Source organism: Pinus tabuliformis, chromosome 1_2, assembly GCF_031772625.1.
Source record: "Pinus tabuliformis cultivar Carrire ecotype Pingquan chromosome 1_2, CPIR1, whole genome shotgun sequence".
In the NCBI taxonomy this organism is placed as follows: Eukaryota; Viridiplantae; Streptophyta; class Pinopsida; order Pinales; family Pinaceae; genus Pinus; species Pinus tabuliformis.
Window position 1 is genome coordinate 1185914984 of NC_142298.1, and position 12887 is coordinate 1185927870.

General features: G+C 35.3%; 1 protein-coding gene and 1 pseudogene across 1 annotated transcript in view; one reads left to right on the top strand and one right to left on the bottom strand.

Moving 5' to 3' along the window:
• The first annotated feature begins 202 nt into the window (after positions 1–202).
• On the top strand, positions 203–2298 carry LOC149210467 (enoyl-CoA delta isomerase 1, peroxisomal-like; annotated as a pseudogene).
• A 2467-nt stretch (positions 2299–4765) lies between these two features.
• LOC149210468 (uncharacterized) overlaps positions 4766–12887 on the bottom strand; it is a 70089-nt gene continuing 61967 nt past the window's right edge. The window contains exons 2-10 of the mRNA XM_089396726.1: positions 10616–10750; positions 10196–10509; positions 9909–10075; positions 8765–9807; positions 8410–8682; positions 7024–8250; positions 6263–6880; positions 5644–6150; positions 4766–5531 (exon numbers count right to left, since the gene is read on the bottom strand). Of these exons, the coding sequence (XP_089252852.1) occupies positions 4977–5531; positions 5644–6150; positions 6263–6880; positions 7024–8250; positions 8410–8682; positions 8765–9807; positions 9909–10075; positions 10196–10509; positions 10616–10750 (4839 nt within the window). The 3' untranslated portion in view covers positions 4766–4976. The remainder of the gene's footprint in view (positions 5532–5643; positions 6151–6262; positions 6881–7023; positions 8251–8409; positions 8683–8764; positions 9808–9908; positions 10076–10195; positions 10510–10615; positions 10751–12887) is intronic.

Below are 12887 nucleotides of genomic sequence, written 5' to 3' on the forward strand. Positions count from 1 at the left end.
GATACAGGAACGAGACCGAACTATATACCAAAGAGTCGTTGATAACCCGCAGACAAGGTGCCTCCGCCTCTCTTCTGCTCTAAGCTGCCTTCTTTCTCCACTACGAATTTCTCCTGCCCGGCACGTTGAATGCCATTCCCATCTCTACCACCCTGCCTTATTCCTCCATGTGCCACCATGCTAGCCCACTAACCATGCATTCATGGCTAAGGACACCGCACCCCTTGCCTTGAGCATGTGGGGGATGATGGTAATTATCATCCTGGTACTAACCATGTCACCTCGAAGCCTGTCGCCTCTGACACCCTCTCTCATCTCGATTGGGAGTGAAGTATTGAATTTTGAAAATCATACACAAACAAAATATTTAATAGAAATTCTAGATTGCAATATCCACGTAGCCTAGAAAATGTTGTGACCACACATAGGCAATATTTAATTGAAATTTTAGATTGCAATATACACAACGATTTTAAAAAATGAGGTAACAAGCCCACACACTTATATGTATTAATTATTAATAAAGGTATAACATATGTATAACATTATTTTATATTTATAGGATTGAGAATACTATAAAATATGATAGGATTATAATTAAAAAATAGTATATGATTAGGATTAAATTAAATTATTCATATAAATAGATTTTAACATATGAAGTGTACTAATTTATTCATATAAATAAATTTCAACCTATGAAGTGTATTAATTGAAACATTTGATGTGGAATTTTGTTCATATTAATTAAAAACATATTTAAATATATATTTTTCATATCAATTAAAAAGATGATCAATTCCATATTTATTTTAAATTGCAGATTTATAAATATTAAATATTAAATATCAGTGAAATTAAATTATTCATATAAATAGATTTCAACATATGAAGTTTATTAATTGAAACATTTGATGTGGAATTTTGTTCAATGAAAGAAGGGATAACCGCAAGGCTTGACTATATTCAATATAAATAATTTGTTCAACGTGGTTATATTAATAAAAATATCCTTTTTCACTGGTTGAATGTATTGGTATCTTGATAGGAACCAACTACACAGTTTTAATGTTTTTGTTCAACTTATTTATAATAATATTTTTTTTCAATGGTTTAATGTAATTATAATTAGTATAGCTATATAAATTAAATTATATATATGATAATTGCATATAGATATACATGGTAGGTATTAAAACACTTATTTTATGGTACATCTCATTCAATATTTTCTATATAAAATTATTTGTTAAATATAAATTATAATAAGAATACTTTCTTTCGCTTGTTGAATGTAACTATAATTAATATACTCATATAATTTAAATACATGTTAAATATGGATAGACATCAATTCATAGTAGGTATAAAGACACTTATCTCATATTGCATCATTGCCAATATTTTATTTAAATTGAAAAGAAAAAAGGCATAAATACCTTTAATATAAAATCTCAACCTTTTCTTCTAATTACTAACGAAAATATGTATATTCCATGTAGGTTAAATCCCTACTATCTACCTAATAATTATTCATAATTCAACTAAAATTCAAGAAACATGTTCTAAAATAAACATATATATCACTATAATTACGTCGTAATGCATTTCCCTTTGAAAACAACTCCCCTAGTTGTCACGGTGTACTCGTCTGTAGCATAGGATATTATGTTAGACGATCAAAGAATCCTTCGCCATTAGATTGAAAAAAATGATTGAAATAGTTATAACGAGCTTCCTCGGTTGGAGAAAATGATAAGTGACACATTTGAATCATACAACACCGAAATCTTGCAACAAGGAGGATCGATTTGAGGTCCTCGACCTCAAATTCATGCAGCTCGTCACAAACCTCATGGAATTGAAATTACCGTCAATTGTCGCCGTCTACGGGCATGCTTCTGCAAGGGGATTCCTTTTCACGTTAGCCCATGACCACAGATTCATGAGAAGGACAGAGGGTTTCTCTATATGAGCGAGGTAGAACTGGGTTTCGTCATTCCTCCTGGCAACATATCCATCATCAGGAGAAAGGTTTATTCTTGTTACTTGACGGAAATTGTGATGGGTGGATGCAAGTACTTTGCTCCCATGGCCTTTAAAGCGAGTTTGGTGGACTCTGTTCAGGATAATTTTTCCAAAACCCTAGAGGCCACCATTGATGCAATTGTTAAGATGGGTCAGAAAAAAGGGAATAAGGAGGTTTACCTGCAACTCAGGCTCTCTCTTTTCTCCGAACCTATGGAGAAACTCCGACTGGTTTCCAAAGAGGGTTCTCCACTGCTTTCCCGCCTCTGATTTTTGTATCTTTAAACATTTTTTTAACTTTGTGAACCCCATGCATCAATTGTTTGAGTACTCAAGTATATGAATATTATGGATAATATTTGCATACGCAGAAGCTAGTGCATTCTACTTAGTTCTTTTGGCAGTTGACATACTTCCCAAATGTGAAAAGTGGCTTACTGATAATGATGATAGGAAAGAAGAAAAGGCTACATGGTGGCTGAATCGTTTGATGGGGCGTGCAAAGAAGTCGTCATCAATTGATTGGCCATATCCATTTGTGGAGGGAAAATTATTTGTTCTTACATTAAGTGCAGGTTTGGAAGGTTATCATGTGAAAGTGGACAGGAGGCATGTGACCTCTTTTCCTTATTGAACAATGAATTGAAGAATCCTTTAGAGTACACTATTTTCTTTTATATCATCTCCACAATCTTGTCCATGTTAAGCAAGTGTTGCACAATAATTTTTTTCAAATTCAAGAAACTTTATGGAATTAGTATAAATTAATGTATGCACTAAATTTATATGTGGTTGGACCAGGGATTTGTGCTTGAAGATGCCATTAGCTTCTCTGTAAATGTTGACATTGATGTGCATATAGTTGTTTCTACTTCCTTGCCTATCTCACATCCAAGATTTTCACCTCAAAGACTTCTTGACATGTCAAGGATTATGATGCCAATATCACCATGGTCAAATAACAATTAGAATGGGGAATTTCAAAATTGCGAGGAACCAATTGTGCCACTTACCATTGACTTCTTAAATGATATTCCCATGAAAAAGGATTATGATGTCAATATCATCATGGTCAAACAACAATTAGAATGGGGAATTTCATAAGTGGCGAGAAAGATTCAAGATTTAGATGACATCATCACATGGTAAGAGAAATACAATTTATTCCAACCAATGTACACTCATTTCTACAAAGTGAAGTATATTGGTTTTCCACCATATTTATTAAACCAAATTTATGAAATGCATTTGAAGACATTGAGTCACTATGGAAAGAGAATGACGAACCTAGTTGAGGCTATGGAAATGCTTGATTTAGATAAAATACAATGGTCCAAAGAGACAAGAAATAATACCATTCTTCTATAGTTTGGACATTTTACACAAGTGAAATAAGGATAAGAAGTAACAAGTAACTAAATTAACAACATCATATAACAAATGTTCCCCTTACTACTAAAGTCTTTCTATTAAGCTTTCCTCATAGAATTAGGCCAATTTCTAATGAACAAAAGCTATTATCCATTGCATTGTGAATTAAGGTGATATGAGATTACTTTGTTATGAAATGTTTGATTTAAATCATTTACTTATAACAGTTCCAAAATCTTAATGAAGAGCATTTTCATAAATAAAGTGTTGTACATTACCTTCACTTTGAACATATCGTGGTTGGAATCTTCAAACATAACATATGATAAAAAAGAAACACCAGTAAAGAAACAAAATTCCATAAAATTTTGACTTCTTTCTTCTATGCTATTGTTTCTTATGCCATTGTCTTAGGGTGTTTCCTTTTCAACATGTGCAAATACTAGTTATAAAAAAGAATGAATATGAGTTAAACATATATACATTTAAAAAAACATGTAACGAGATTCTTAACCTTGGAGATTCACCCTTATTTTTTTATGGAGGTTCTTAATTTGTAAATAATTTTTGCTACAATACCATGGGCCAATACCATAGTTTATCAATGCCACATGCCCAAACAACCATAGCTCATTTCACAATCAAAATATCTTATTTATATTTTATTTCACTTTAATTTTATAATATTTTTTAATTAAATTGGAAATAAAAAATGACATAACTAACTTTGAGATAAATTTCAAGTCTTTATGAGTGACAACTATAAATATTCCATATAGATTAAATCCCTACCATCCACCTGTTAATTATTGTTAATTAAATTAAAATAAAATCCTATTCCAAAATAAACATATTTATAAACTATTTTTATAAGGAAAAACACATTCAATTCATTTATATAATATTTTCAATACATAAATGATGTAACCTCAAAATTAGAAAAGAAGAAGATATAGTAAAGAAATAAAACTTACGCTTTAATATAAGAAAAAAATTTATAAGCCTAGTAGGACTATATCTTTATCATGTCTAACTTCTCACCCCAATCAAAGGGATACCACAAGATTTGAACCCAAGAACTTCGAATTCAGTAAGACTTTATTTCCACGACCATTACCAATTGACCTACCCAAAACTAACATAAGAAAAAAAAATCTATAAAATATCAATATTTTTAAAATAAAATAGCTTAATTTATTTAACAACTAAATATCTTTTATATAAAAATACAATACAACAGCTCAAAATACACACATCCTAAAAGCTCAATAAATGGAAGATTGAAAAAGTACAAGCATATACTACACCTCAATAATTACTAAGCAAAACTAAAATCATTGGAAATGAAAAATCTTACCCTTAAGAAGTGTACAATATTAAATCATCATTAAATGAGCTAGGTGTTCCCTAATTAAGGTATGCATTCGCCTATGGGAGGTCACTAGCCCTCGCTATCTACATCATCATCGTCAGCGTAACCCTCATTATCTTCGCCATCAATTTATAGCGTTGCTTCTAATTCAAGCAGCGTCTTCTTCCAACTTGTTTGAGGACCTTTGAGAAATTGTTGCATCAATTTATAGCATTTCTTCTAATTCAAGCAGCGTCTTCTTCCAACTTGTTTGAGTACCTTTGAGCAATTGTTGCATCAATTCTTTGATGCCGTCATCTAAATATTTTTCAGATAACCATTTTACAATTTCTTTCCCCTTTGTTGTTATCAAATTTCCATCTTCATCCATTATAAACATCCATGAATTAGTACCATAAAGACGATCATTAGGAATCCTCAGCATTTCCCGTAACTGAATTTGATCTTCGGCTTTAATTCCCTCTTTCAAAGAGCGAATACGCGCCCAAAATCTCATAGCTTCATACTCAGATAAACTTAACGAAAAGATTCTTCCCATCTCTGCTGATGACATTTTGGAAGGTTCCACAGGATACGATACTTGAAAAATTGCAGCAGTGAAATCCACAAATTCTAGTCCTCCTTTATGAAAATTTGGAATATAAATAATGTAAATGATATCACTCAATTCTGTCAACACATCCTTCATGGAATTTGTAAACTCTTTTTCGTGACAGCAGCATAACCATATCATTTTTTGCTGACCCGTTGCCTCCCTCAACTTTTCATCATCAACGACAAGGAGAGGAGAAAAAACAATTAGAAATGAAAATCGTTTTCTTTTTCCTTTTCAAAATATACAAAAAGCAAACAAATAACAGGTAGTTACTGACCTGCTCTGCCACACGTTCCAAATGCTGGAAAAGAAACATTGCATGAGACATAGCCTCCATTTGTGTCTTTTCTTTTTGTATTAATTCCTCCTCTTTTTCCGCCGTAAAAGGATAAGCTGCTGCCCCCCATGTGTTTACCATACGCAGTACACCAGTATAATGTGCGATTGTCCCGTTGCTTTCTATTATCCTCATTCTATTCGGGTACCACCTGTCCCATCCTTCAGGCCTTCGTGGACACCCTTCAACGAGAAAATACTTGGTTGCATTTGTCAGCTGCCACGGATTTTGGAGGACCAACCATGGAACCTCTCTTGAAAACTTCTCAGATACATCCAATGTTGTGTCTCCCTGAATTATTGGAACTGTTATTATTTCAAAATTAAATCTCTCTTTCTCCACAACATTGTACATCTCCACTAAGGCGTGAAGAGGAATATCAAAACAGATGTTGGCAGGCCTGATATCTAATAAAATCGTTTTCCCTTGCAATTCGTCCACTCCGACCTACAATTTTCATATAAACACAAACAAAATAATCAATAGTCAATAAAGGGAATTTGAAAATTTTATTGGAAAATATTTGAAGAGTTATCCACAAAATATAGAACTTTAATACCCTCGTGGATTCACCATCCTTGTTCTTAAGAAAGGAAAGAGAAATTTCCTCTTCTCCCCCTCGGAAGAGCTCTGTTAACAAAGCTATAGGACTCCCTCCACCTCTTTCTGCCAGTTGCTTCAATTTAACGTATCTTCCGCACTTCGTCACCACAAAGTCCTCCACGCCACACCTTTCTGAAAATTTCCAACTAGAAAGGTTTTTTTCACCTGTTTTCCCACTCACAAACTTAGCGGTCATTTGGAAACTGTGGTTAACGCGCCAATCAAAGTCCGTCCGGAGTACAACTAATGAGAGCAGTTTTTGAAACAATGCTTTAGCGTCCCTGTTAGCCGGAGCATGCCCCACTATTCTATCCGCCACTTTCTTAGGCAACTGATCCCAATGGTTGCCAAAATAAACCATTTCAAAATGTGTTTGAATATCATCTATACTCTCCTCAAGTAAAGGAAAAGGAAAAGAACGAGGATCGAATTCCTCTTCGCCATCAAACATAACAAGCAGCAGCGTGTGCAGAGGAAGACCAGATATATTCAGTGGCTCTCTTTCTCCATTAGTGAGCATGCTGTCGAATTTTGATTGTAACTGCTTTAGAAGATTCTCCTCATTTGATAAACCCTGAAGAGAAAGCTAAAGTGAGTGGAAAGGAAAAATAATGTATGCTTTGCAATTTTTTCCCCTGTGATATGTTTTAGGATCTAAACATTAAAAGAGTTAATTATAATGTGGGAACAGAAAACATGTTTGAAAATGTGGATCACCTGCTCTGTATACACAGCACAAGACCATGATTGATTGCATTGTTGTGCTTGAATTTTCTCCCATCTTTCCTCCAACAACTTGCTTCCTGCGATGCGCAAAATTTGTAGCTTTTCCATCTTTAGCATGCTGTCTATCCATTTCCCTTCCAACTTATGGCAATTTCTTACATCCAGAACTTCCAATGAGGTGAGGCATTGGAAATCCTCAGGGAGTTTCTTTAGCTTGTCGCAGCCTTCCAGTGATAGAACTCGCAGTAGTGAGAGACCTTCGAAGTCTTTACATAATTCTTCAAGAGTCGAGCACACTGATAAATCCAAGTGCTCCAAGTACTTGAGTTGGTTGAAACTTTCTGGCAGCTTCTGTAGACTGCCACAAAGGGTCATAATTAGTTTTCTTAAACTTGTTACTTCTCCAAATCGCTCCGGAAGCTTCTCTAGACGGTCGCAGTTAGTCATGTCAAGCTCTGTTAAAGTGGAGAAGTTGCAAAACCCATCCGGCAGTTCTTTTAAATTAGAGCAGGAGAAGTCGATTGAATTCAACTTCAGCTGTCCAATGGTTCCAGGAATGCTACTTAGTCGCTGACAAGCATTTAGCTTAAGTTCAACAAGCGATGTTAACTTTTCTAAGCCACAAGGGAGATCTTTAATGTTTTGACAGAAGGATAAGTCCAATAATCTCAATGATGAAAGCTCCTCAAGACTGCTAGGAAGAGCTTGTAGACTTTCGCAACCTTGCAAACTGAGTTCTTGCAATGATCTGAGCTTTCCAAGACTGCTAGGAAGCGCTTTTAGACTTTCACACCAGGACAAATCGAGTTTTTGCAATGATGTAAGATTTTCAAGCCCGCTAGGAAGCGCTTCTAGACTTTTACAGCCGTACAAATAGAGTTCTTGCAGAGAAGTCAATGATCCCAAACCTTTTGACAGCTGCGTCAAACCAGAACAGCCATTCATTCTCAACACTCTCAAAGATTTAAGCGTTGAAATTGATACTTTCTCCAGATATTGGCAACCTGAAATTGATAATTCCTCTAGATATTGGCAACCTGAAATTGATACTTCCTCCAAACCATTTCCCATATCTCCTAGCTCTTGAGGTAAGCTTTTGAACTGTGCATTACTCAGTCGTAATACTCGCAAATTTCTGAGTCGCTGAATACAATTGGAAGAAACCTGGAAGGCAGGGGAATTTAATTTGACATCGACGTGTCTAAGATTGGAGGGCATCTGCACATTATGCACTTAATTAGTGATATATGAAAATCACACTCCAAGTTCTAACCATAAAAACCAATAAAAGTGCGCATGATACAGGTGTTTTAGATATTCCACGAAAAATAAGGAGAGAAATAACTGGGACCAACCAGATATTTTAAGTGAACTTACTTGACTTAGATTCTGTAAATCTGCCGGGTTATAACATAAATGTCTGAGCTTCTCGAACCCCTTTAGCTTTGAGACATAAAAAGGAAGATGGGAAGTTATGGCACTGAAAAAAACCAGCTCTTTAAATTTCTTTTCACATTTTCCCTCCACATCTGTTAAGGGTCCGAGTTTAAGAACTCTTAAAGATCCAGACATCAAATCTAGCTTTGACGCGGGTATACGCAGTGGATCTTTGTTGTCACTTGCCCATATGCCCTTGATCTTTTGAAGGTCCTGTATATTTATTAAATATTACAGTCAGTCATTTTGAAACAAAGCTGTATATGATAAATATTTTAGTTGAAAGATTGCGTACCTCATCTTCTATATCTGAGAACTTTTCAATTTCACTTGCAGTGGTCAACCTGAATCTGTTTCCTTCTGTCATCTGGAGACCAACTTCCAAGATGACATCGTGTACCCTTGCAGTCATGCTTTTCACATCTCGGGTCACAAGCGCTCTTTGTTCTAGCCTTTTCAGTTCTGTCTCTCCCACAATATCTGAAAGTTCTTTCCAGTCCCAGCCTCGAAAAAATGAACAAACATCCAGAAATGTATCTTTCAATTTATCTTCAAGTTTGTCGTAAGCAAAGACGTATTGCTCTATACTCCCCCCAATTTTACCTTTCCAGTTTTTTTCTTTAGCCTCTCTCATCAATGTTTCATAATTTTGCACTGCGCTTCCTTCGCCGCCATTTATGAATCCTGCTAACACCTTCAAAAGCCCCGGGACTCCTCCACAAATCTTGACTATCCCGTCAATTTGGCTAGCATCTAGTTGATTTCCATTGTCATGCAGTTCCTTTTCTAAGAGCTCCACTGCCTTGGGTTCGGGCAGGCTTTCAATTGGGTAGAATTTCTTTTCAACTCCTTTGCTCATTGTCATCCAGCTCGCTGCATCTTTATTACGTGTAGTTATGAGCAACCTCAATTTTTTTGCGTTTGCCATATTGTTAGGGAGAAGCCGTGTGAGAGCATCTGGGCCTCGTTCAGGCTTATCAGGAAGCAAAACATTGTCTATATAAATTAAAACCACCTCTTTCGCTAAGATGCTCTCAATTTGTCGTTGTCCTTCTTCGTACCTTTGGAACTCTTTTGGCTCTTCTCCCATCTTCAAAGCTTTTATTATGAATTTTTGCAACTCTACAATATTTGGAGGTGATGCTATATCATCAAACAATCTAACATAAGAATATTTATATCCTTCTATTTCTGCATTAAGCAGCCGTGCAAACACGGCATCGGCAAGGGTAGTCTTTCCCATGCCACCAAAGCCATGCACCATTACTGCTACAGCATTTTTGTCACTTCCCATTTCTAGCCGTTCAATAACTTCTTTCAATGGATCTTCGATGCCAACTGTTGCAACATATTTAAACACAAAAGATCATAAACCTCTATAAACTCCAAAACTATACAAATATTTAAAATAACATCTTTTTCAACCGTACGCAATTTACCTGCGTCTTTAGGATGTTCTGGATACTGTAGCTCCATAGGTTTTTGTCGGCGCACAATGGCATCGTAAAGACATAGATTAAAATTTCTCTGCATATGGGTGTCTGTTTCTGCTAACCTTGTTTTAAATTTAGCCAACTCTTCTTCATTCACAGTAGTTGAGAAAAACCTGCCTTAAGAAATTTATTTAGATGACTATTTGATAAAAGGGGTCGAATTTATTTAGAATTTAGCATCCATTTACACAATGTTAATGAATGAGACTAAAGTATGTTAAGTGAGTACTCACTTAGAAACTTTTGTAGCAGTCATTTGAGTGCAGCAAGCGAGAGAGGCTTCAACTATCAACGCTATTGCTTCCCTGATAGAATCCACCATCGATTCCTTCAATTCAGGCCGTTTTCGAAGTTCATTAACATGTCGGGCCAATTTATCCATCTCCTTAAGTAGGGAGAAGCAGGCTTCTTTATTTGTCGAGATGGCTTCGTACCGCTCCAAAATATTTGCCACTACAATAAGACCTGCGGCACCCAGGTGTGCCATGCCCACTCGCTTAACAATATCCCGAGTGATTGTCATCGCGTCGCCAGTTGGAACCTCTTTCTGTGTATTAACACATAGAAGTAAGAGCATTTTTAAAGTAGAACGTTTAAATAAAATCAAGTAATGATCATTAATGATTAAACTATGAGTTATATTCAATACGTACAATGCCCTCAATTCCCTCCGCGAGCACCTCTTTTAATGTCAAAAAAAATTTGGAACCCGGCCAGTAATTTCTGGTAGCCTCCGGCTTTGACGGGCTATTTCCCTCCTTCTTTTTCTCTTTTTCTTTCTCTTTCTCCTGTGAAAATCATTATCAACATAAACATAAAATCAAATGCGTTATCGACATAAACATAAAATCTAATGCTTAAAGATAATAATAAAAAAATTGATACGAGTCTATTTTATTTATTTCAACCTCTAGATGTGGGCTTCAAATTTTTTAATTTTTTTAATAAATCAAAACACAGGATTGAATATTAACAGAATGTTCTGCATCGTATAACCTGATTGACCGCTGTGATTGCACGGAGGGTTGCGTCTTGCGCGTTACAAACATTTATTTAATAAATATTTAAGTGGCTACGCGACGTGTTAGTGGCGAGGGGAATCGGTTCAGCCATTCGAGGCGACGTGTTAGTGGTGAGGGTATCGATTCAGACGTGTTAGTGGCGAGCGGGATCAGTTCAGCAAACACTTATGGAAATCCATTGGCTTTATCGGTAAAGCTTAAAACCATTTAAATATTACATAATCTCTGTTGTAATCATTGAAATGATCATTTGTTGGTAATCATTAAAAATAGACCAATATTAAAGAAGACTAAAACTTCATTAGAATGATATAGTGATTGGGTTCACCCACTTCACAAAGTCCGTTGTGTTTTTTTTTTTTTTTTTTTAACTTTTCAAATAATTAGGCGGATAAACCTTTTTTTTAAGTGGATCTCTATTTTTGGCTACCTTTTTCGTCCTTTGATGATATATCTCCAGTAGTGGGAGAAAGACATTTATGAGATTTATCTTCATCTTTTACTTCTTCTTTTTTTCTATTTCTTTAACCAATTTGATGTTGGAAATATTAATTCCAACCACTACTTTAAACACACTAACAATCATCATGTTTGCCCAGTGAACCACTACATGGTTGCAATTTTGTTTACAGGCAGAAGGACACCGGTCAGAACAGAAGTTCAGAGTGAACCATTCTGCAACACATCACATCACAGAGGTTAAAGCATTTAATGAAGTTTAATAAATAGATATGGGCAAACATTCATTCCGCGATTGTTGCCCACACTCCACAACACTTGCAAGTTCAGAAAATCATTTACTATGTAAAATTGTCCATGTTGCGTATTAATGTGAAATTCATATGTTAGGATAAATATGCAAGGAAAAGTCATTTGTAATGTTGGACATGTTGGGCAAGTTTTGGAGGACCATTCCGCAAAACATCACGGAGGTTAAAGCATTTAATGAAGTTTAATAAATAGATATGGGGAAACATTCATTCTGCGATTGTTGCCCACACTCCACAACACCTGCAAGTTCAGAAAAGTATTTACTATGTAAAATTGTCCATGTAATTAATGTGAAATTCATATGTTAGGATAAAAGGAAAAGTCATTTGTAATGTTGGGCATGTTGGGCAAGTTTTGGAGCGAGAGAGTCTCTTAGGTAGTGAGGAGAAAAGGAGGAAATTTTGATGGGCGCGTGAAAACCAGTTTTACTGAGTTTTAGAGAAGTCTACTCCGGAACCCAGTGATGCCTAAATCTCAGTAAGTTTGTCGTGTTTTTTACTTGCAGCTGAAGCCTCCATTTATTAGGCCAATGTAATTTCTTTATGTTTTGACATATAAATAAAGTGTGCATATGGTTTTAATTTTACACAAGTAAATTTCCGCAATCTCTTTTATTTTACTCTGTTTTGTAGTGAATGAACTCTGTGTTTTTTTACTCTGCTTCGTTGTGAGTGAACTCTGTGTTTTAATTAAGTCCCTATGTGGTGTTTTGTAGTGAATGAACTCTGTGTTTTTTTACTCTGCTTCGTTGTGAGTGAACTCTGTGTTTTAATTAAGTCCCTATGTGGTTGTCGCGGCAACCTAAGATTTACCTTTCTGCAACTCAAGTTGACCTTGCGGCAACCGATTTCTGAGTTCCTTTGCCCTGGTAAAATTTATTTTCTAACATGGTATCAGAGCGAGTTAAATATTGTTAGTGTAAAAACAAGTGTTTTTACTAGCAATTAAAATTTGTTTTTGAGGGTAGAATTTTTGAAGTGTATTTACCAGCAGGTAAAAAGTTTTTTTTTACACTCAGAAATGGCAACATCAAGCACAAGCTTGACTAATCCTTAAATACCTCAGTTTAATGGCAAAAATTATGATTATTGGGTTATTACAATGAAAACCCTGTTTTCGTCTCAAAATATTT